The 25,647-nt window shown below is 40.1% G+C and overlaps 1 protein-coding gene and 1 long non-coding RNA gene across 2 annotated transcripts; one reads left to right on the forward strand and one right to left on the reverse strand.

Annotated features, from left to right (window-relative positions):
- Positions 1–227: 227 nt before the first annotated feature.
- Positions 228–23,864, forward strand: slc30a1a (solute carrier family 30 member 1a). The gene is given in 3 exon segments (XM_034161578.1): positions 228–548; positions 551–1,000; positions 20,138–23,864. Coding segments are annotated over 3 exon segments (1,380 nt in total). The 5' UTR covers positions 228–523; the 3' UTR covers positions 21,043–23,864.
- On the reverse strand, positions 15,057–23,923 carry LOC117502536. The gene is made up of 3 exons (XR_004558336.1): positions 23,802–23,923; positions 22,231–22,242; positions 15,057–15,072 (listed from the first exon to the last, which is right to left on the reverse strand). It is a non-coding gene; the product is annotated as an uncharacterized LOC117502536 (long non-coding RNA).
- Between the last annotated feature and the right edge of the window lie 1,724 nt (positions 23,924–25,647).

Here is a 25,647-nt window from a genome sequence, read left to right on the forward strand (position 1 = left end):
GGGCAGCTTTAGTTGTTATAAATGTGTTATATAAATAAATTTGACTTTAACTTTGACTTTGACTAACTACTCGGTGTGTTTAACCGAATTGAGTGAACAATCACGTAATATGGGACGCGGTCCGCTTGCCCACCCTGAGCGTGAGAGTCGCCAAAAGTAACCAATCACTTTCGATTGATTTACTCTTGGCCAATGGGATCAAGGAAGGGCGTGGTCAGTGCGGCGCTGTGTTCCGTGTGGAAAGTTTACCGGCTCGGGTGCAAAGTTTCAGCCGTCTGCAAACTGGGGTTTGTTAGTGAACGTTCGAGGAATATGCTGGTGTCGACGGTTGTTCGGCTTCGTGTTTTCGTGTTTGGTTTGTCTTCAACCGTGTCGCATTGTTCGGTAATTTAAGGAGATAGTCGTAACATTCTGGCAGCTAGCTTAACGGACTGGTTTAGCCCAGATTTTAACTTGAGCTGCCTAGCTAGCTGGTGTCACGAAACCAGAAGTCAATTTTGAGGTGTTTTGAAAAGACTGGAAAATGGCTTGTGAGCCGAACCGCGTCCGTTGCTATGCATGCTGTCGCTGACTTTTGTGTTTTTCATTGTGGAAGTTGTAGTTAGCCGGCTGACCTCGTCGCTGTCCATGCTGTCCGACTCCTTTCACATGCTGTCGGACGTCATCGCGCTCATAGTCGCTTTGGTCGCGGTGCGATTCGCCGAGAAGACCCAGGCAACCAACAAAAACACCTTCGGGTGGATCCGGGCGGAGGTGATGGGGGCTCTGGTTAACGCCGTCTTCCTCACGGCTCTGTGCTTCACCATCATCCTGGAAGCCGTCGAGCGCTTCACGAACCCTCATGTGATCGAGTCTCCTCAGGTGGTCGCTGGCGTCGGTGCCCTGGGGCTTCTGGTGAACCTGCTCGGCCTCTGCTTGTTCCACGGGCACTCTGGAGGAGGCCACGGGCATTCCCACGGAGGCTACTCCCATGGCAGTAAGAACAAGAAGGATGAAAACGGTAAGTGCCAGAAGTTATCAGGAAATTGGTCTTGAGAAGAGCAGGCCCACAATTTGATGGGGCAACTCGAGTCATTGTTACTTTCATTGGTAAATAATCTGGATCTCCTGCATGTTAAAAAATAGAGCTCATCCATTTGGTAGCATTTGATCTCACCCAGTTCCAACAAATGTTTCCATTGTTTGATAACTGTTTAAAGTAGTAAAAACCTGTCGTATCATTTACTGGCCAGCACTTCCAATGGCAGAAGTGCAAAGCTGTTTTTGGATCGCTGCCACATTTTGACTATTCTTCTGGCCTTTACAGTTGCCAGAAAGATACCTTAAACCAAACATAACTAGGGAAGTGTGATCTTGCATTCTGTCATATTTGATGTGCTGATATTTTCAAGCTCATTTTGGCAGATAGGGTAGCATGGTGACTTAGTTTAACACTGTTGCCTCATAGCAAGAAGGTCGTGCGATCACTTCCCTTTCTGTATGGAGTTTGCATGTTCTCCCCGTGTTCGTGTGGCTTCCTCCCATTTCCAAAGATATGTAGGTTAGGCGAATTGGAAACTTTAAAATTGATTGTAGGTTTGTCTGTCTCTTATGCGGCTCTGTGACAGACTGGTGTCCTGTCCAGGGTCTACCCCGTCTCCACCCCATAACTGCTGGGATTGGCTCCATCCCTCCCTTGTCCCTTGATTGGAGTAAGCGGGTATGGAGAAGGAATTGTTGAATTTTGGCAGATACAGATATATAAACCTATTATTTGAAGATCACTGTCTCCTGTTTTAATTAATGTATTAAACTTATTGTGATGGCTAATTGTTGTAGACACAAACACAATATGACAAACATTTGATTCTACTTTAAATGTAGCACTTGTTGAAGACCAGCTCAGTGGATAAGGAGCTGGTCTGTTCATATGTAGACCTGGGTTCGAATCCCACTTGTGTTGCCTGCGTGTTATCTCAGTCTACCCACCTGTAAAATGGGTTCTAGACTTGACTGGGAAGTGACCTCATAATAGACATTTGTCCCATCCAGGGTGAGTCATGGACTTTCGTTCGCTTCATGCCATGGAAATCAGAGATAAGCACCGGCCCTCTGGACTTATTAATGTATCATTTATCAGTAATACATTTGTAATTCTATGATTGCTGTTCATACATTTCATTTTTAAGTAAAATGGTAACGGTAAATTAAGAATTGTACGTCCTGTTCTGTGAGTTACAAGCAGCACTGCAACAACCTAATGACAGTCATCTCTTTACTGTACAAAATACAACGTCACATCTTTAAGTCATATATCTTTCCACATAAAACTGTAAAATTTCTGGTGTTGCAGACCCAATGGTCCGCTCCTAAAAAATCGGTCCACCTTTTGCATCTGCGCATGCGTCATTTCAGACCACAGCAGCACATCTGAGATGGAGTCTCTTCACCCAAAGCAGTCAGATAGATTAATGGGAGAGAGAGTATCTCGTCAATAGTTTTACATCCTCATTGAAGACAACTTTGGATGCTGTAGCTCCTCTGAAAAAGAGAGCTTTAAATCAGAAGTGTCTGACTCCGTGGTATAACTCGCAAACTCGTAGCTTAAAGCAGATAACCCGTAAGTTGGAGAGGAAATGGCGTCTCACTAATTTAGAAAGATCTTCACTTAGCCTGGAAAAAGAGTCTGTTGCTCTATAAAAAAGCCCTCCGTAAAGCTAGGACATCTTTCTACTCATCACTAATTGAGAAAATAAGAACAACCCCAGGTTTCTTTTCAGCACTGTAGCCAGGCTGACAAAGAGTTAGAGCTCTATTGAGCTGAGTATTCCATTAACTTTACTAGTAATGACTTCATGACTTTCTTTGCTAACAAAATTTTAACTATTAGAGAAAAAATTACTCATAACCATCCCAAAGACGTATCGTTATCTTTGGCTGCTTTCAGTGATGCCGGTATTTGGTTAGACCTCTTTCTCTCCGATTGTTCTGTCTGAGTTATTTTCATTAGTTACTTCATCCAAACCATCAACATGTTTATTAGACCCCATTCCTACCAGCTGCTCAAGGAAGTCCTACCATTATTTAATGCTTCGATCTTAAATATGATCAATCTATCTTTGTTAGTTGGCTATGTACCACAGGCTTTTAAGGTGGCAGTAATTAAACCATTACTTAAAAAGCCATCACTTGACCCAGCTATCTTAGCTAATTATAGGCCAATCTCCAACCTTCCTTTTCTCTCAAAAATTCTTGAAAGGGTAGTTGTAAAACAGCTAACTGATCATCTGCAGAGGAATGGTCTATTTGAAGAGTTTCAGTCAGGTTTTAGAATTCATCATAGTACAGAAACAGCATTAGTGAAGGTTACAAATGATCTTCTTATGGCCTCGGACAGTGGACTCATCTCTATGCTTGTTCTGTTAGACCTCAGTGCTGCTTTTGATACTGTTGACCATAAAATTTTATTACAGAGATTAGAGCATGCCATAGGTATTAAAGGCACTGCGCTGCGGTGGTTTGAATCATATTTGTCTAATAGATTACAATTTGTTCATGTAAATGGGGAATCTTCTTCACAGACTAAAGTTAATTATGGAGTTCCACAAGGTTCTGTGCTAGGACCAATTTTATTCACTTTATACATGCTTCCCTTAGGCAGTATTATTAGACGGTATTGCTTAAATTTTCATTGTTACGCAGATGATACCCAGCTTTATCTATCCATGAAGCCATAGGACACACACCAATTAGCTAAACTGCAGGATTGTCTTACAGACATAAAGACATGGATGACCTCTAATTTCCTGCTTTTAAACTCAGATAAAACTGAAGTTATTGTACTTGGCCCCACAAATCTTAGAAACATGGTGTCTAACCAGATCCTTACTCTGGATGGCATTACCCTGACCTCTAGTATACTGTGAGAAATCTTGGAGTCATTTTTGATCAGGGATATGTCATTCAAAGCGCATATTAAACAAATATGTAGGACTGCTTTTTTGCATTTACGCAATATCTCTAAAATCAGAAAGGTCTTGTCTCAGAGTGATGCTGAAAAACTAATTCATGCATTATTTCCTCTAGGCTGGACTATTGTAATTCATTATTATCAGGTTGTCCTAAAAGTTCCCTAAAAAGCCTTCAGTTAATTCAAAATGCTGCAGCTAGAGTACTGACGGGGACTAGAAGGAGAGAGCATATCTCACCCATATTGGCCTCTCTTCATTGGCTTCCTGTTAATTCTAGAATAGAATTTAAAATTCTTCTTCTTACGTATAAGGTTTTGAATAATCAGGTCCCATCTTATCTTAGGGACCTCGTAGTACCATATCACCCCAATAGAGCGCTTCGCTCTCAGACTGCAGGCTTACTTGTAGTTCCTAGGGTTTGTAAGAGTAGAATGGGAGGCAGAGCCTTCAGCTTTCAGGCTCCTCTCCTGTGGAACCAGCTCCCAATTCAGATCAGGGAGACAGACACCCTCTCTACTTTTAAGATTAGGCTTAAAACTTTCCTTTTGCTAAAGCTTATAGTTAGGGCTGGATCAGGTGACCCTGAACCATCCCTTAGTTATGCTGCTATAGACGTAGACTGCTGGGGGGTTCCCATGATGCACTGTTTCTTTCTCTTTTTTGCTCTGTATGCACCACTCTGCATTTAATCATTAGTGATCGATCTCTGCTCCCCTCCACAGCATGTCTTTTTTCCTGGTTCTCTCCCTCAGCCCCAACCAGTCCCAGCAGAAGACTGCCCCTCCCTGAGCCTGGTTCTGCTGGAGGTTTCTTCCTGTTAAAAGGGAGTTTTTCCTTCCCACTGTAGCCAAGTGCTTGCTCACAGGGGGTCGTTTTGACCGTTGGGGTTTTACATAATTATTGTATGGCCTTGCCTTACAATATAAAGCGCCTTGGGGCAACTGTTTGTTGTGATTTGGCGCTATATAAAAAAATTGATTGATTGATTGATTGATTATTAACCTTCAGATGATAAAGGTAAAACCTCTTAAATCATTCTAGTCAGTTTTAAGCAGAAACGAGGCCATTTTAAGCAGAAACTCAACGAAATTCCGTGACGCTTTGAAATGACCGACGCGCAGTGAACGCATCAGCTAGGAGCTCGTTCAGCCGCAGCGCTCTGATCGCTTCCGCTGCCTTTTATGATGAAATAATGCTGAATTTATGTGGAAGTGATTGTTGTACAAAAGCTTCAGATATCTGTCACTGACATAGATGATGGCTGGAGTGCAGTTTGAAACAGAAACGAGGTGATAATCCGTGAACCGTGTCATCGGGGGGACCGATTTTTAGGGGGACCGTTCAGTCTGTGACACCAGTACTTGAACAGGCTTGCATGATGCCTCCTTGATATAATACTGAGGAAATAGTTTGATGTTGGAGAAAAAACATCATTGTTCGGATCAGGCCTGGAAGCAGGAACTTGTGTGCGTCCATTGCACTACGGAACTGCCCTGGGTTCTGGATGGCAACCACTCAGGCGGTTAACCGATGCATCCCCACCAAAGTTGGCATCTATCAAGTGAAATGTGGGTGTGTCCTTTGCTTTCTCCAGCTGCTGGGGTTCTCAGCACTGAGGCACCTGCGTGCTGGATCAAGCTAGTCAAAATGTCGTCAGTGACACTGATAGTCCCTCACAATGCAAGTGATGCATCATTATTCAAATGCACAAAATAAAATTAGAAAATAACTCAAATTTATTTCCTTAAGACCCACAAGGCTGTGGGGGGGGGCTTACAATGACTACTGATTGTACTAAGAATGCAGCTTTATGTGGTGTTTTCTGGGATCCACAAACAGCACTGTGACACACAGCTCTCCACAGCACAAATCCTTAAAGTAAACTTAAACCACTGTCATCATCTTGTGCTAAATGAGAATGCCACCAACTTTGACAAACAGCTGTGTTTTTGTTTGTTTTTTAAGTACACACATAAGCTTTTTCCAGCACACAAATGAACACGTCTGCTTTTACACAATCGGATATATTTCTCTAAGTCTTGCGTCAGCGGCCAGTCTTTGTGGGAGCACGTGCACGCACGCACACACTCGCAGTATTCACTTTTCTTCAGTTGCTGTGTGAATTTGGGAAGATTTGGAACAGGCTGTCATACAAATAAATCCAAAGCATCCTGAACGTGCTCAATAGGTGACATATCTGACTCATGCAAAAAAAACTGGAATGTTTTCAAGCAACAGCTTTGGTGGACAGTATGTCAGTATACTGCAGTCAGTGGGCAAACTCCACTCTCCCTCAGAACATCTGTGGGATTGTGTGATAAAACTGCACATTTTACAGTGGGTTTTTATTATGACCAGTCTAAGGCAAATCATGCTGTTCAATTGGTGTCTTGATACGCTACACCTGCCAGGTAGAAGAAAATAGGTTATTGGGGCAAAGGTCAAATGCTCATTCAACAAACCTGGATGAGAATCTCCTCAGACATCATTAACACAGATTTTAGCTGAAATCTTCGATCATTCAGTTCATGGAAAAAATGTGAAATAAAAACAAAAGACCCCCCCCCCCCCCCCCCCGATTAAAAAAAAAAAAAAATGTTTTTATATTCTTATGGCGGTAAAATAAAAATGTTCTACCTTATGAAAAGATAATTTGAAGGTTGCTGTTCCAGGACGAGCTACTCGATGATGTGTTTTTCCCCATGATGGAACAGGAGTGACCCGTTCCAAAGATTCGAATATTGCTATTATATCAGATTTTCATGGCTGGTGTAATTTATCCAAATTTCAAAATATTTTACGCAGTGTGTTTTTACTAGGGGTAGAACAAAAAAGTAAAGTCCCTTCGGCTGCTCCCTTGTTTGCACTCAGGTTCGCTGCAGCAGATCCAAGGTAGATCTGCATGTTGAATTGGCACAGGTTTTACGCCGGATGCCCTTCCTGACGCAACTCCACATTACATGGAGAAATGTGGCAGGGGTGGAATTTGAACCCGGAGCCTTCTAAACTGAAACCAAGCGCATTAACCACTTGGCCACCTTCCCCTTTTTTTACTAGGGGTAGAACATTTCTGTTTTATAGCATGACAATATTTTTCGATTGGGGGGGGTTGATGCACCTTTAATATACATGTTAAATGGACTATATTTATATATCGCTTTTCCATCTGCATCAGAAGTTCAAAGCGCTTTACAGTTATGCCCCACATTCACACAGACACACTCACACACCAATGTCAGGGTGCTGCCATGCAAGGCGCTCACTACACACCAGGAGAAACTCGGGGATTAAGGACATTGCCCAAAGGCCCTTAGAGATTTTCCGGACTGGCTGGGTTTTGAACCGAGGATTCTCTGGTCTGAAGTCCAATGCTTAACCACTAAACCATCGCCTCCTCCACATTAGTGCCAGAATTGTGGTGTGCAAAATAACGGCTGCCTGCTCAGAGAGACACTGCACATATGAACCAGGAAAGATACAGCCATAGAGCGGGACGGGATCCTTCACAGGTGTCGACTTGGAGGCACTTTATATTTTCACCTCCCAATAATGGCTGAGGCATTTTAGTGATTAGTCATTTTACTATTTTGCATACAAAGTTCATGAATAAGGCAGCACGGTGGATTAGTGGTTAGCACTGTTGTCTCACAGTGAGAAGGTCATGGGTTTGATTCCCACTTGTGGCCTTTCTATGTGGAGTTTGCATGTTCTCCTTGTGTTTGCGTGGGTTCTTTCCTTGTGCTCTGGCTCCCTCCCACATCCAAAGACACACAGGTTAGGTGGATTGAAATCTTTAAATTGTGTATGCGGGTGTGAATGTGTTTGTTTCTGTATGTAGCCCTGCGACAGACTGGTGTCCTGTCCAGGGTGTACCCCGCCTCGCACTCTGTGACTGCTGGGATAGGCTCCAGCCCCCCTGCGACCCTTAAGAAAGTCCTAATACTTATGATGATGATAATATAATTGTCCTTCGTATTTCTCACATTCCAAAGATATTTAATTTGGTTCTGAGAACCGGTCAAAAACGACCTCATCTCACTTTTTTCTCCTCTAAATCCGGTGACAGCACACAAACTTTTAGTCGACCCGAGGACACTGCTAGTGACAAACATGCTTTGTCTCTCTGGGGACTGTGACATTTAGACGTGACACGAGTGTTATCAGATATTTGTTGGTGTATCAAGGTGTCCCTGGAAACACGGATACCACCGTTAGTCACATAAATACTGAAATATCACGTTTCGGGTTTTGTATACAGACTGACCAGTATCAGCTAGTTTGTACCAAGCTTCTGTCTGACTCACTCCAGCAACATTTTGTTTTCGACTATTTGTTTTGTAAAAGTCTGAGAAAATGTTGCGAGACCTAATGCTTTTTATTGTTACCGATTACATTTCAGCAAACACAAAGTAAATCTAAACATGACTTATTATCAATAAATAATAAGTCACTGGTGATATCTACTTGTGTGTCAGTGCCAAGGTCCACTGTCTTTGCAGATAATTGAGAAGGTTTCTCAGTGGCAGGCGACTGGTGTTTGATACCTTCTCATGGTTGGCCCATTCATAAATGGATAAGGAGCTGGTCTGTTCATATGTAGACCTGGGTTCAAATCCCACTCGTGTTGCCTGAGTGTTATCTCAGTCTACCCACCTGTAAAATTGGTTCCAGACTTGACTGGGAAGTGACCTCATAATATACATTCGTCCCGTCCAGGGTGAGTCATGGACTTTCGTTTGCTTCATGCCATGGAAATCAGAGATAAGCACCGGCCTTCTCTTCACCCAAAGCAGTCAGATAGATTAATGGGATTATTAACCATCAGATGATAAAGGTAAAACCTCTTAAATCATTCTAGTCAGTTTTAAGCAGAAACGAGGCCATTTTAAGCAGAAACTCAACGAAATTCCGTGACACTTTGAAATGACCGACGCGCAGTGAACGCATCAGCTAGCAGCTCGTTCAGCCACAGCGCTCTGATCGCTTCCGCTGCCTTTTATGATGAAATAATGCTGAATTTATGTGGAAGTGATTGTTGTACAAAAGCTTCAGATATCTGTCACTGACAGATGATGACTGGAGTGCAGTTTGAAACAGAAACGAGGTGATAATCCGTGAACCGTGTCATCGGGGGGACCGATTTTTAGGGGGACCGTTCAGTCTGTGACACCAGTACTTGAACAGGCTTGCATGATGCCTCCTTGATATAATACTGAGAAAATAGTTGATGTTGGAGAAAAAACATCATTGTTCGGATCAGGCCTGGAAGCAGGAACTAGTGTGCGTCCATTGCACTACGGAACTGCCCTGGGTTCTGGATGGCAACCACTCAGACGGTTAACCGATCCATCCCCACCAAAGTTGGCATCTATCAAGTGAAATGTGGGTGTGTTTTTTGCTTTCTCCAGCTGCTGGGGTTCTCAGCGCTGAGGCACCTGCGTGCTGGATCAAGCTAGTCAAAATGTCGTCAGTGACACTGATAGTCCCTCACAATGCAAGTGATGCATCATTATTCAAATGCACAAAATAAAATTAGAAGATAACTAAAAATTTATTTCCTTAAGACCCTCAAGGCTGTGGGGGGGGGGGGGGGGGGGGCACTTAGAATGACTACTGATTGTACTAAGAATGCAGCTTTATGTGGTGTTTTCTGGGATCCACAAACAGCACTGTGACACACAGCTCTCCACGGCACAAATCCTTAAAGTAAACTTCAACCACTGTCATCATCTTGTGCTAAATGAGAATGCCACCAACTTTGACAAACAGCTGTGTTTTTGTTTGTTTTTTAAGTACACACATAAGCTTTTTCCAGCACACAAATGAACACATCTGCTTTTACACAATCGGATATATTTCTCTAAGTCTTGCGTCAGCGGCCAGTCTTTGTGGGAGCACGTGCACGCACGCACACACTCGCAGTATTCACTTTTCTTCAGTTGCTGTGTGAATTTGGGAAGATTTGGAACAGGCTGTCATACAAATAAATCCAAAGCATCCTGAACGTACTCAATAGGTGACATATGTGACTCATGCAAAAAAAAAAAAAACTGGAATGTTTTCAAGCAACAGCTTTGGTGGACAGTATGTCAGTATACTGCAGTCAGTGGGCAAACTCCACTCTCCCTCAGAACATCTGTGGGATTGTGTGATAAAACTGCACATTTTACAGTGGGTTTTTATTATGACCAGTCTAAGGCAAATCATGCTGTTCAATTGGTGTCTTGATACGCTACACCTGCCAGGTAGAAGAAAATAGGTTATTGGGGCAAAGGTCAAATGCTCATTCAACAAACCTGGATGAGAATCTCCTCAGACATCATTAACACAGATTTTAGCTGAAATCTTCGATCATTCAGTTCATGGAAAAATGTGAAATAAAAACAGTGTTGCATTTATATTTTTGTTGACCCCCCCGATTAAAAAAAAAAAAAAAAAAAGTTTTTATATTCTTATGGCGGTAAAATAAAAATGTTCTACCTTATGAAAAGATAATTTGGTCAAACTTTAATGAATTTTGATTAACATTTACCGGGTCCACATTGAGATTGGGGGGGGAAAAAAAAATGGAAAATGATTAACTCAAGAAAACTCAAGCTGGTGATGACTTCATTCTTGTAGCTAATGAAACCATGGATTTTTCAGAATGTCATGAGAATTGAAGGTTGCTGTTCCAGGACGAGCTACTCGATGATGTGTTTTTCCCCGTGATGGAACAGGAGTGACCCGTTCCAAAGATTCGAATATTGCTATTATTTCAGATTTTCATGGCTGGTGTAATTTATCCAAATTTCAAAATATTTTACGCAGTGTGTTTTTACTAGGGGTAGAACAAAAAAGTAAAGTCCCTTCGGCTGCTCCCTTGTTTGCACTCAGGGTCGCCGCAGCAGATCCAAGGTAGATCTGCATGTTGAATTGGCACAGGTTTTACGCCGGATCCCCTTCCTGACGCAACTCCACATTACATGGAGAAATGTGGCAGGGGTGGGATTTGAACCCGGAGCCTTCTGAACTGAAACCAAGCGCATTAACCACTTGACCACCATCCCCTTTTTTTACTAGGGGTAGAACATTTCTGTTTTATAGCATGACAATATTTTTTCGATTGGGGGTTGATGCACCTTTGATATACATGTTAAATGGACTATATTTATATAGCACTTTTCCATCTGCATCAGAAGTTCAAAGCGCTTTACAGTTATGCCTCACATTCACACAGACACACTCACACACCAATGTCAGGGTGCTGCCATGCAAGGCGCTCACTACACACCAGGAGAAACTCGGGGATTAAGGACATTGCCCAAAGGCCCTTAGAGATTTTCCGGTCTGGCTGGGTTTTGAACTGAGGATCCTCTGGTCTGAAGTCCAATGCTTAACCACTAAATCATCGCCTCCTCCACATTAGTGCTAGAATTATGGTGTGCAAAATAACGGCTGCCTGCTCAGAGAGACGCTGCACGTATGAACCAGGAAAGATACAGCCATAGAGCGGGACGGGATCCTTCACAGGTCTCGACTTGGAGGCAGTTTATATTTTCACCTCCCAATAATGGCTGAGGCATTTTAGTGATTAGTCATTTTACTATTTTGCATACAAAGTTCATGAATAAGGCAGCACGGTGGATTAGTGATTAGCACTGTTGTCTCATAGTGAGAAGGTCATGGGTTTGATTCCCACTTGTGGCCTTTCTATGTGGAGTTTGCATGTTCTCCCTGTGTTTGTGTGGGTTCTTTCCTTGTGCTCTGGCTCCCTCCCACATCCAGAGACACACAGGTTAGGTGGATTGAAATCTTTAAATTGTGTATGCGGGTGTGAATGTGTTTGTTTGTCTGTATGTAGCCCTGCGACAGACTTTCGTCCTGTCCAGGGTGTACCCCGCCTCGCACTCTGTGACTGCTGGGATAGGCTCCAGCCCCCCTGCGACCCTTAAGAAAGTCCTAATACTTATGATGATGATAATATAATTGTCCTTCGTATTTCTCACATTCCAAAGATATTTAATTTGGTTCTGAGAACCGGTCAAAAATGACCTTATCTCACTTTTTTCTCCTCTAAATGCGGTGACAGCGCACAAACCTTTAGTCGACCTGAGGGCACTGCTAGTGACAAACATGCTTTGTCTCTCTGGGGACTGTGACATTTCGACGTGACACGAGTGTTATCAGATATTTGTTGGTGTATCAAGGTGTCCCTGGAAACACGGATACCACCGTTAGTCACGTAAATACTGAAATATCACGTTTCGGGTTTTGTATACAGACTGACCAGTATCAGCTAGTTTGTACCAAGCTTCTGTCTGACTCACTCCAGCAACATTTTGTTTTCGACTATTTGTTTTGTAAAAGTCTGAGAAAATGTTGCGAGACCTAATGTTTTTTATTGTTACCGATTACATTTCAGCAAACACAAAGTAAATCTAAACATGACTTATTATCAATAAATAATAAGTCACTGGTGATATCTACTTGTGTGTCAGTGCCAAGGTCCACTGTCTTTGCAGATAAATGAGAAGGCTTCTCAGTGGCAGACGACTGGTGTTTGATACCTTCTCATGGTTGGCCCATTCATAAATGTGAAATGATATCTTAAAGCTCTTCATTGTTACTTGGGAGGTGGAATAAAGGCTGTAAATGATTTTTGACTCTTTGGGATGTGTTGGAAGCAATGCTCCATTATCATATAGACTCCCTAATTTCGTTTGTCCTAACATCGAGAGCTACAAATATTAATTGTTGATTATTGGCTGTAAAATTCATCAACTATTTTGATAATTATTTTGAATACTTCTTAAAATTAATCAAATTCTTTGATTTGAGCTTCTTTATAATCATAATATTTTTATTGAGCACTTTACATTATGCAATTTGTAATTCAGAGTGTTTAAAAGCTTTCATATTAAAAGAAACGGTAACAAAAAACGGAAACAAAAAAACCCTAATACATAAAAAAACAAACAAACTACAAGAATATAAACACTGCGGAGGTAAAAATGAAATAATGTCCAAAAATTTATTAAGTATGTATACAGGCATAGATTCTAAGAAGTCTATAAAGTTTGCCAAATGTTCTGAAGCAGTGCCAGGTTGTCCTTCAGCAGATACCTTATTTTTTCCAGGATTTGAGCTTCTTAAATGTGAATATTTTTTGGTTTATTGTTCTAACTGCTTTAATCCCAGATAGCAGTAAACTGGACAAAATAAGCCATTTGAAACCTCATTTTAAACTCTGGGCGACATTGATCTCAATTTTTTTTAACTTTTTCTTTTTTGTTCTTATGTGTACTGAACAAGTAATCAAAAAAATAGCCGATCAGTTAGTCAGTGTTGGAAATAATAATAGCTGCCCTGCTAAATATCACCTGCCACCTGTAAGAGCACATTTATTCAGCTTTGTAAAATTCAATGATGTTGTGTAGCGACATCAGGTGTGTTTTTATGGAGCTGCTATACCACTGAATAGGAAATTTTTCAAGTAGCTTTTTCAAAACGCAGTATACCGCAAAACCAATAATCGGCCCATCCTTAGCTCTACTCAGCCGAGTGTTTCGTCTGATTGTTTACAGTAAGGCAACAGAGTCACACACTGAAGCAGCAGGCGTGCCACTGGTCGTAACGTCTGCACACTCATCCTCCTGATACAGACTCGGCAGAAGACCAATTTCCCCCATGTTAGAATAACAAAGGAACAAAGGAAACAGAACACAGATACAAAAAATATAAAAATAAACTATTGACAATAATTAGGAAACAAAAAAAAGATTATTATAGTGAACAATTAAATAAGAGTAAAGATAATATGAGGGCAACATGGGGAATTATAAAAAGTGTGATTGAAAGTGATGGAGCGAAAGCAACTTTTCCAAATTACTTTGTCAAAGAAAATAAAGAGATATATGACATAAAAGAAGTGGCAAATGGGTTTAATGATTATTTTTCAAATGTAGGATCAAGTCTGGTGGGAAATAAACCAATAGTAGAAGATACATTACATACACTTGTAAATACGGTCAATAGTATTTTCCTGGACAATGTGGGAAAAAGATGAAATAAGAAATATTGTAAAAAACTGTGTAAGCAAAAGATCAACTGACCATGAAGATTTAGACATGATGACTGTAAAAAGTATAATAGAAACTGTTATTGAGCCATTTACTTATATTTGCAATCTGTCTCTGTCAACAGGGATTTTTCCAGATGAAATGAAAATTGCCAAGGTAGTCCCATTATATAAAAATGGAGACAAACATAAATTCTCTAATTACAGGCCAGTATCATTGCTTCCACAGTTTTCTAAAATTATGGAAAAAGTTTTTGTGACAAGGTTGGATAAATTCACTGAGAAACATCATATTTTAAATAATGCTCAGTATGGATTCAGAACAAAACATTCGACAGCTATGGCAATTATGGAATTAATAGAGAAAATATCAACAACAATAGAAAATAAGGATTATTTTGTAAGTATTTTTATTGACTTGAAAAAAGCTTTTGATGTTATTGACCACTCAAGATTGCTTCACAAGTTACAACAATATGGAATAAGAGGTATTGCACATCAGTGGGTAAAAAGCTACTTAGAAAACAGAAAACAGTTTGTTCAGATAAATAATATCAAATCAGAATTGTGTAATATTGCTTATGGAGTACCACAAGGATCAGTACTTGGACCCAAACTGTTTATTTTGTATATCAATGATTTTGTGAATGTATCTAATGTGCTTGGTAGCATTTTATTTGCTGATGATACAACGCTGTTTTACTCTGGATCAGATATACAGGAAGTAGCACAAGTGATAAAAACAGAATTGGAAAAGGTTAAGCATTGGTTTGATATAAACAGACTGTCACTAAATATTAATAAGACAAATTTCATATTGTTTAATGACAGAGCAAAAAAAAAAAACCGTGTCATTACAAATAGATGGAATGGATATACAAAGGGTAAAAGAAATGAAATTTTTAGGAGTCATAATTGATGAAGATCTTACATGGAAGTCACACATAAATTACATAAAAGGAAAAATAGCGAAAGCCATTGCTGTTTTGCATAAAGTAAAATATTCATTAAATAGTTATGGTTTATTAACATTGTACAATTCATTGATTTTCCCTTATTTAACTTATTGTGTAGAAATCTGGGGATCAACATATACAACTTATATACAACCTTTGTTTATTCTGCAGAAAAGGGCTTTAAGGGTGATTAGCAACAGTGGTTTTAGAGATCCATCTAATCCATTGTTCATTAAGTACAGGGTACTTAAATTTCGTGATTTGGTCGATTTGAAAATATTACAAACAATGTACCAAGCTAATAAAAATGCTTTACCAACAAACATTCAAAATATGTTTGAGAAAAGAGTAAGTAGTTATAAACTGAAAGGAATAGAAGTCTTTAGAAAACCAAAATACAGAACCAAAGTAAAAGAACGGAGTATTGCAGTAAATGGTGTAAAATTATGGAACAATCTCAACAAAGAAATTAAAGAATTAAGGTCGCTTAAATTATTTAAAAAACGTATTAAACTAGATGTATTAAGTATGAAACTATAAAATAAGTTAGTGGGCTGTAAGGAAGTAAAAAAAAAAAAAAAAATGTAATTTGTTAATAATGTATAAAATGTTTTAAGTTTAAAAATGTAACCTGTCAGAGATGTAATCTATTTAATAATGGTCATAATTATGAAATAAGTCAGTGGTATGTGACAAGTTAAAGAAATACAATCTGTTAAATAATGTTGAAAAATGACGCTGGATATTGAAAGATTGTATTGTAAAAAGGGGCAGAAAATATAAGACTTGTTCTTCTCTCTGCTCCTTTTCATTCTGGTAATGGAGATGCTTTATTTCTGCTTTTGTTTTTTTTCTTTTAAATGAATGAAATAAATAAATAAATGAAAATGAATAAATGGAGACTGTATTCTCCTGCGTGCACTGATGACTGTTACTAGGTCATACATCAGTGACAAACAGTACTCTTCATCAATCTGGCTCCAACTTTCTCTGATTGCTGTTGCCAGATCAGCTTTGCAGGTTGGAGCCTTGTCATGGACCATTTTCTTCAACTTCCACCAAAGATTTTCAATTGGATTAAGATCCGGACTATTTGCAGGCCACGACAATGACCCTATGTGTCTTTTTGCAAGGAATGTTTTCACAGTTTTTGCTCTATGGCAAGATGCATTATCATCTTGAAAAATGATTTCATCATCCCCAAACATCCTTTCAATTGATGGGATAAGAAAAGTGTCCAAAATATCAACGTAAACTTGTGCATTTATTGATGATGTAATGACAGCCATCTCCCCAGTGCCTTTACCTGACATGCAGCCCCATATCATCAATGACTGTGGAAATGTACATGTTCTCTTCAAGCAGTCATCTTTATAAATCTCATTAGAACGGCACCAAACAAAGTTCCATTATCATCACCTTGCCCAGTGCAGATTCGAGATTCATCACTGAATATGACTTTCATACAGTCATCCACAGTCCACGACTGCTTTTCCTTAGCCCATTGTAACCTTGTTTTTTTCTGTTTAGGTGTTAATGATGGCTTTCGTTTAGCTTTTCTGTATGTAAATCCCATTTCCTTTAGGCGGTTTCTTACAGTTTGGTCACAGATGTTGACTCCAGTTTCCTCCCATTCGTTCCTCATTTGTTTTGTTGTGCATTTTCGATTTTTGAGACATATTGCTTTAAGTTTTCTGTCTTGACGCTTTGATGTCTTCCTTGGTCTACTAGTATGTTTGCCTTTAACAACCTTCCCATGTTGTTTGTATTTGGTCCAGAGTTTAGACACAGCTGACTGTGAACAACCAACATCTTTTGCAACATTGCGTGATGATTTACCCTCTTTTAAGAGTTTGATAATCCTCTCCTTTGTTTCAATTGACATCTCTCGTGTTGGAGCCATGATTCATGTCAGTCCACTTGGTGCAACAGCTCTCCAAGGTGTGATCACTCCTTTTTAGATGCAGACTAATGAGCAAATCTGATTTGATACAGGTGTTAGTTTTGGGGATGAAAATTTACACGGTGATTCCATAATTTATTCTTCAGAATTGAGTGAGTCCAAATTTTTTTCCCTCTGCTTGGTCTAAAAAAGTAACCGTTACTGACTGCCACAATTATTTTTTCTTGATTTCTTATAGTGTTTCTTAAAGCCAGGAAGTTGCCATTTGAAATGACTTTAGTTTTGTGTCATGTCTGTGATCTGCTTTTTTCTACAAAATTAAACAACTGAATGAACATCCTCCGAGGCCGGTGATTCCATAATTATTGCCAGGGGTTGTAGAGTAGATAGCTGAGTAGATAAGGAGTGGGCCTGCCAATATATAGACCTCGGACAAAACACCTAATCTAAACTGTGTCAGTCCACCAAGCTGTAAATGGGTTTAGGCCTTGGCTGGGGAAGTAACCTGGTGGTCGTACGCACCCATCAGCTTCACACTATGGTATTTGGATGTAAACATGGGCACCAGTGGGCCTCAGGGCATACTTCTTCCTATTGTGCAGAATGTTATCTACTTTTTCTAGTTTAATGTGATTAGAGTTTCACATTAAATAATTGAGAATGTAGAAGGGCTGCAACTCAGTTAATTTTGTGATCATAAAATCTATTAAGAATTTTTTTTTTCTTTTTCAGTTAAACTTTTATTAGGCTATTCATTATTCTCTTGATCAGTCAGTAAGTTCTTTAGCCAACTTACTAGTAAATAATAACCATAAATGCTACCAACATATTTCAACATTGTGTTTAAATGGTTTATTGTAGAATATATTTGTTTTACAAAAATAAATAAATAAATCCCAACACATAAAGGATGTGAAGTGACAAAAATTAAAAAGGCATCTATGGGGGTAAAAAACAAATTGAATTCTTGCACATTCTTCCTCTTCCTAAAACAAAAAAATAACATGAAACCGTTACATTTTGCAGGGTGGAACAAATGATTCTATTAATTATTTTCTGGATTAATCAATTGACCTTTTGGGACATAAAATATTAGAAAATGTAGAAAAATGTAGAAGACATTCAGTTTACCTTGAAGAGAGGAGTAAAGAAATCCACAAAAATATCTGGACTCTATTTTTAGGTGCTTTAGGGTTCATCTTTTCACTCTGAACAAAAATTAATTTAGTTGGTGAAATAATGATTTATCAATCAATCAATCAATTTTTTTTATATAGCGCCAAATCACAACAAACAGTTGCCCCAAGGCGCTTTATATTGTAAGGCAAGGCCATACAATAATTATGTAAAACCCCAACGGTCAAAACGACCCCCTGTGAGCAAGCACTTGGCTACAGTGGGAAGGAAACACTCCCTTTTAACAGGAAGAAACCTCCAGCAGAACCAGGCTCAGGGAGGGGCAGTCTTCTGCTGGGACTGGTTGGGGCTGAGGGAGAGAACTAGGAAAAAGACATGCTGTGGAGGGGAGCAGAGATCGATCACTAATGATTAAATGCAGAGTGGTGCATACAGAGCAAAAAAGAGAAAGAAACAGTGCATCATGGGAACCCCCCAGCAGTCTACGTCTATAGCAGCATAACTAAGGGATGGTTCAGGGTCACCTGATCCAGCCCTAACTATAAGCTTTAGCAAAAAGGAAAGTTTTAACCCTAATCTTAAAAGTAGAGAGGGTGTCTGTCTCCCTGATCTGAATTGGGAGCTGGTTCCACAGGAGAGGAGCCTGAAAGCTGAAGGCTCTGCCTCCCATTCTACTCTTACAAACCCTAGGAACTACAAGTAAGCCTGCAGTCTGAGAGCGAAGCGCTCTATTGGGGTGATATGGTACTACGAGGTCCCTAAGATAAGATGTGACCTGATTATTCAAAACCTTATAAGTAAGAAGAAGAATTTTAAATTCTATTCTATAATTAACAGGAAGCCAATGAAGAGAGGCCAATATGGGTGAGATATGCTCTCTCCTTCTAGTCCCCGTCAGTACTCTAGCTGCAGCATTTTGAATTAACTGAAGGCTTTTTAGGGAACTTTTAGGACAACCTGATAATAATGAATTACAATAGTCCAGCCTAGAGGAAATAAATGCATGAATTAGTTTTTCAGCATCACTCTGAGACAAGACCTTTCTGATTTTAGAGATATTGCGTAAATGCAAAAAAGCAGTCCTACATATTTGTTTAATATGCGCTTTGAATGACATATCCTGATCAAAAATGACTCCAAGATTTCTCACAGTATTACTAGAGGTCAGGGTAATGCCATCCAGAGTAAGGATCTGGTTAGACACCATGTTTCTAAGATTTGTGGGGCCAAGTACAATAACTTCAGTTTTATCTGAGTTTAAAAGCAGGAAATTAGAGGTCATCCATGTCTTTATGTCTGTAAGACAATCCTGCAGTTTAGCTAATTGGTGTGTGTCCTCTGGCTTCATGGGTAGATAAAGTTGGGTATCATCTGCGTAACAATGAAAATTTAAGCAATACCGTCTAATAATACTGCCTAAGGGAAGCATGTATAAAGTGAATAAAATTGGTCCTAGCACAGAACCTTGTGGAACTCCATAATTAACTTTAGTCTGTGAAGAAGATTCCCCATTTACATAAACAAATTGTAATCTATTAGACAAATATGATTCAAACCACCGCAGCGCAGTGCCTTTAATACCTATGGCATGCTCTAATCTCTGTAATAAAATTTTATGGTCAACAGTATCAAAAGCAGCACTGAGGTCTAACAGAACAAGCACAGAGATGAGTCCACTGTCCGAGGCCATAAGAAGTGGACTCATCTCTGTGAATGCAAACATTCTAAATCATTAGATTGTTGCATTCTAATGAATGCAAACATTAAACCCAATGAGGGAAGCTAAAAACACTCACATTAAACTGCCTCTTGTCGCAGTTGAACAAGTTAAAAAAAGTCAGAAGTGTCTGGTAGCACGAATAGGATCCCCACGGAGCTAAATGTGCCTGTTTCAATCATTTTAAGGCTGATTATTGTTTTAGTGCCTTACCTTAGCCTCCAATCCATTTGATGGCGCTGCTCTCCACTGAGTCAAGACGTGGTGAAATATAGTATGAAAACATGTTTAGTATAATCCGTAAAGAATCACAGATTATACATATTTTTATTTGTTTATGTAAACATTTTTTCAATGTTTCAGATACAGTATTTTTCTTCATGTCTCACTAAGTCAATGTCTCTGTGTCTTCAGCAGTCGGTACTAAAGGTGCAGCCGAGGTGCAGCTCAATGGGAGCACGCATTACGAGATGAGCCAGGAGGAGGACTCTTCATCACAGCTTAACATGCGCGGAGTCTTTTTGCATGTTTTGGGTGATGCCCTGGGCTCAGTCATCGTTGTGGTCAATGCTCTCATATTTACCTTTGTGTGGCAGCCCTGCAATCCTAAGGATTTATGCATTAACCAGTGTATCAACGAACACAGCACAGACCACCAACATGTCAACCATACACTGCTGGACCTACTGCACAGTCCCACCGGTCCGAACAACGCCACTATAAAGATGGCCGGTCCCTGCTGGGTTCTCTACATGGACCCGACACTGTGCGTTATTATGGTTTGCATCCTTCTGTATACAACCTACCCACTGTTGAAGGAATCAGCCCTTATCCTGCTGCAGACTGTGCCCAAGCAGATCAACATACACCATCTCAACGAGCGGCTGCTTAGTCTCGACGGCGTCCTGGCCATTCATGATCTGCACATCTGGCAGCTTGCAGGGAGCCGCATCATTGCCACAGCACACATCAAGTGCCATGACCCCACATCTTACATGGAAGTGGCCAAACGCATTAAGGACTTCTTCCACGATGAGGGCATTCACGCTACCACCATCCAGCCTGAGTTTGTTACTTTTAACTCGGAGTCGCGAGACTCCCTCTGTGAGCTCTCCTGTCGGACTCAGTGCGCTCCTAAGCTGTGCTGTGGCTCAACGGACAAGCATAATGTGGGCTTGGACAAGAAGGCCAGTAGTGACCCTAAGGTGGATACCGATTCAGTGCTGGAGGTGATCATTGAGACACCAGAGAAGGCTGCATCCATTCACTTGCTGCAGCCTGAAGTTGCCAGCACTAGAGAGGTGGAGTCTTCTCTCTGAGATGGATTGAACAGAGAGGCAGAGAATGAGCTGGAAAACCTCACCAGGAAACAAAAACATGATTGTCATTTGCAAAACAGTTTTTTGGCTATGGCATTTAATTTTCCTCAGATGTTCATTCTGTCACTGCCATCCCCCCACCTTTATGGCTGTAAAACCCTTTGTCTTCTCTCATTTGAGTCATTTTTTTATGCCCCTCCTTCCACCTGCTGCTTCCCCTATGCTGCTCATCCTCTCCAGTTGACTGTTGTCTCAGTTTTGTGGAGATGCATGTCGGGGTTCACTGACCTGTCTCCGAGGCCTGCATGAGTGTCCCTCCTTACCACCATGTTATGACACATTATCTCATGTCATGGTGTTTTTGTGCCAAAGTGTCACTACAGGACTGAATGAAAGGACTGGAGAGGCATCTTTATCTCTGCACAGATGCATGCAATTCAGAGCACACATCATTAGGTTAATCTGTTTAGCCTATGGACCTGTTGGCAAAGAATTTGTTTTTGTTGTGTAGTTTTAAACCAATCTTTTTTCTTAACCTCTGGCCCCAAATGGAATAAGTATTGTATTTGCAGAATAATTTAAGTATTTAAGTTATTAGAGATGATTTATTTTCCTCTGTAAATGCAGTTTCTAATGTTTAGTTCAAGTGTGTTACAATATATGTTTGTGATATATCTCATCTACCTGTTTTCTTGGAGCACGCTGGATCCAAGGTATCTTGAAAGGCTGAATTTCAGTTCTGGATTCCTGAAAAACCTGCCCCATAGGGAACTTAGCCTCACCCACAATTACTATGAAAACAAACAAAGGCAAAATAATAAGAGTGCCTGAGGGGAAAATTGAAACAGCCTAGCTTGACACTCACCTGTCTAAACCACAGAAGCTGTATGACAGATGATGCCTGGCTGATTTTAGGTAGCAGTATTCATTCCACCCACCACTGGAGACAAACCAAATACAAAGCAACTCAGCGAATCCATCTCCAAACCCTTTCCATTAAAATGCTTCCGGACGAGCCCCCAGTTGTTATGTTCAGTACTGGTAAACTAGGGGGGAGGGGAAGTAAGCAATGAAACTGTGCTGGGGGAAGAAGGAAACTGACATGGAGGTGCAATCTCCTAATTACAAAATATAATCATAAATATACAAATTAATCTGGATAACCCCCCCCCCCCCCCCACCAAAAACAAAAAAAAAAATCTATTCAGAATCCAAAGAAAAACATTGATCAAAGCTACAGACAAATTAACACCTTGGTGTAAAGAAGAATCAGTCTTCTTAAAAAGGAATAAAGTATACGAAGCCCTCTTACTGACAGTGAGAAAAATATAAAGTGGCCAAGCTATAATAAGGTGTAGGAACATGAATTGTGGCTTCATATTAATATGTGACCATAAAATGATTAATAACACTGCATTATGTCTTTTATCACAAAGCATGGATAAATCTGAATGATTTCATTTTAATTTTGAGATGACTTGTAATAATATCCTGCAGTCTGTGCCAGTTAAGCACAGTGTCAATACTTTGTGGCACTGGTAGCTAAAAAAAACACAAATTAGAATTGCTGTCTTGTAACTCACTAAATTAAAAGAACATATAGTGAAGATAAACTGTTCTACATCTGATGAGCTTTGATGTGCTGGAGCAACTTTGTTCTGCTAAAACCAGAGCTAAACAACAAATGAAATGTATGGCTTGGAGTGGTGCCAAATCCTTTTGCTGGTACTGCAAATTAGTGATTGCTAACTTGAATCACTGCTCTGGAGCAATGTTCAAAACTGGTTTCTACCACTGTTCCAGAGTCTGTATGAAAAAGAAACCATCAAGAGCTGTTCGAAGTGTGGCTTAAATACCTGGGGCGACTTATATTGTGATTTAGCGCTATATGAATACATTTAATTGAATTCAACACAAATGCTTTGAAATGTTCTAGTTGATTTGCATCCTCTGTAGTTAAAACTTATTAAAATGAATGAACTAGACTTGCACTGTATTTGAATTTCACATTTAAAGGCTACAATCAGTGCAGGGTCTACATATGCATTAGCACATAGGTTGCTTGTTAATTTGTGGTGACACAATATTGCTTTTGTCACCAGGAGGCTCCGTAAACATTCTGGCAGCAACTGATCACTGCTCTCCACGCTGGTACACTTACTGACCACTGATAAGAACTATCAGAACAGGAGTGACGGCGGAGAGGAGACCATTTTTGCAATATTCTGTTCTATTTTTTTTTTTTACTATCTATCCATTTTTAAATGTGATTCAAACTTTGTTGCTAACTGATTTAATTGCAGGCATTACTTGGGTACCAACATGTCCCAGCTTGCCTTTATTAAAACAAACTGCTGTAGTGTGTGAACATGCAATGTTGCAGTGGCACAGTCGAAATAATTTACATGTTCATTCAAAATCTTTTAGCCTTGCAAACTGATGGGTTGGATCTGTTGCTCACAAACAAGCACTGTACTGCGTCAGTGACATGTTCTCTGTGTGACTTTATACTGGAAAGTTTCATGATGTCCGATTATTATGTTTTATTTTAAAATTGTCATGAATGTGTTCAGCCTGTTACTGTTCACACTGAGGGATTCTTACAGTTCCGTGATGTTCTGCTGCGACGTTGGCGTGACCAAACAAAGACTGGAGCATTTGGATGGACTCCAACATCTGTCCTCATCGCTGAGCAGGATGCTTGATGGAGTGAAGTGGCCTTTGAAATTGTAGAGAATTTTCCTTATTAAAAAAAACACATTTTGAGATATTCACTCCTATTAAAATATACTGTATGCAGTATAGAAATACAAGCTGGGAAATGTATTTTCATCATTTGTAATATTTGGTGTGACATGAGCTTTATGTGCACATTTGGAGGTGCAGGGGTGTTTTAAATATGTCAGCGCATATACACATGTGTATGTGTGTGTGTAATCTGAAATGTTTTATTTGAAATTTGAAAAAATATATGTTGCTGTGTAGCACAGTTGAACAGCAATGATTCATTTGCTTTATTTGTCCTCCCTGTATGTGTGTTTTAATATTAGGAATAACTTCCAAGTTTCTGCTTTCGTCACATGCACAGTGAGAAACATACAAAATAATGTGCACATACAACTAATGCAGTGTGTACATCAGCAATGTTAACGAGCAATCTGAGATTTCTGACATCCATCAATCCGGCTCTGGATCACTTCCAGAATTCAGTGGAGTCTTCTGTGCCCTAATATCTAGCTGGGGTGAAAATTTTGTCAAAATTCTCGCAGTAGTTTTGATGTAATCCTGTTAACAGACAGACAAATAAATAAATGCAGTTAATTTTATTACGTCATTGGCAGATGTAATAAACTACGTATGAAAATGCGATGCCCAAACAAAGTGCAGCTAATGAGACAAATCTCAGATGCCAAGCAGCAGGCAAAAATAGAATGGGATTAAAAAAAAACTTTCTAAAATGAGTAATTATACCCCCCTGCAAACAAACATTTGGGGGTCCGTTAGTCAGTTTTGCAAGTGCAACTCCTCCTCCACCATTTGAAGGTGTACGTGAAGGAAAATAATTCTGGTCTGACAGTTTCAAGGGGAGATAATTTAAATTTTGTGTCCAATCAATGCATCATGCAGTATGATTTTATTTTTGTAAGTGTAATTCTTCCTAAACTGTTTTATGGGTTTCAGTGATGGTGGTGGCACACCATGTGAAGATGTGCAAGAAAGGGAGATGATTGAAACTTTGTGTTTAATTAATGCATCATACCTAAACCACTCTATGGATTTTGGTGTTGCTTCACACGGTGGTAGCACACCATGTGAAAATGTGTGTGTGCAGGAAACTAATTCTGGTCTGACATTTCCTGTGGATATATGTGGGCTTTTTAAATGTACATATGTCATGGGGGGGGGGGGGGGGGGGTGCTTGATCACACCTCTTTTGATTAATCTCAAAACTTTGATAAAGGCTGAACCTTTGACCTGAGTGTAAGACTTTAACTCCATCAGACAAACACGTTTTGCTCCATTTGCTCTAATCGGTTTCATTTGATTTGAGTGGGACTGAAAGCAGCGACCTGACATGTTGATCTTGTCACATCCAGCAGGAGTAATTTGTGGCTGATCTCTTCTGAGCAGCTACAAAACCTCACAGCACTTAGGCTGTAATCCTGGTTAGAACTAAATCTACAGGTGTAAGTGTTGGTGTGTCAGGTTACAATTACATAAATCCATAATTACAGTATTTCGTAAGTGCTCCGCAGGTTCAAGAGGCATATCCTAGTTGGAGTCTGGCTGTTCCTGCCCGTGCAATAATGTGGTCCACAGGCTGGGCCACGGTCCTGAGCAACTTATGTCAGAGGCCCTGGGGCGTTCCAAAGGCAACGACCTAACCCAGCATTCTTCAGTGCTGCCGGCCTGCGCCCTGTCTTTTAATGTCAACATTGAGGCCGACATGCTGCTGTGTTTTTGTGCTCTTGGTACGGAGCCAGGTGTTCCGCACCTTTCCCAAAGTGGATCTGGATGAGTCCAGTACTGACATTGTTTGATGTATCAACACTGCCTGACTGAGAGCGTTCTTAGTGTTCAGCCCTGCTTGTCACCTGATCCTGC

The sequence above is a fragment of the Thalassophryne amazonica genome, chromosome 21 (genome assembly GCF_902500255.1).
Source record: "Thalassophryne amazonica chromosome 21, fThaAma1.1, whole genome shotgun sequence".
Taxonomy (NCBI): Eukaryota; Metazoa; Chordata; class Actinopteri; order Batrachoidiformes; family Batrachoididae; genus Thalassophryne; species Thalassophryne amazonica.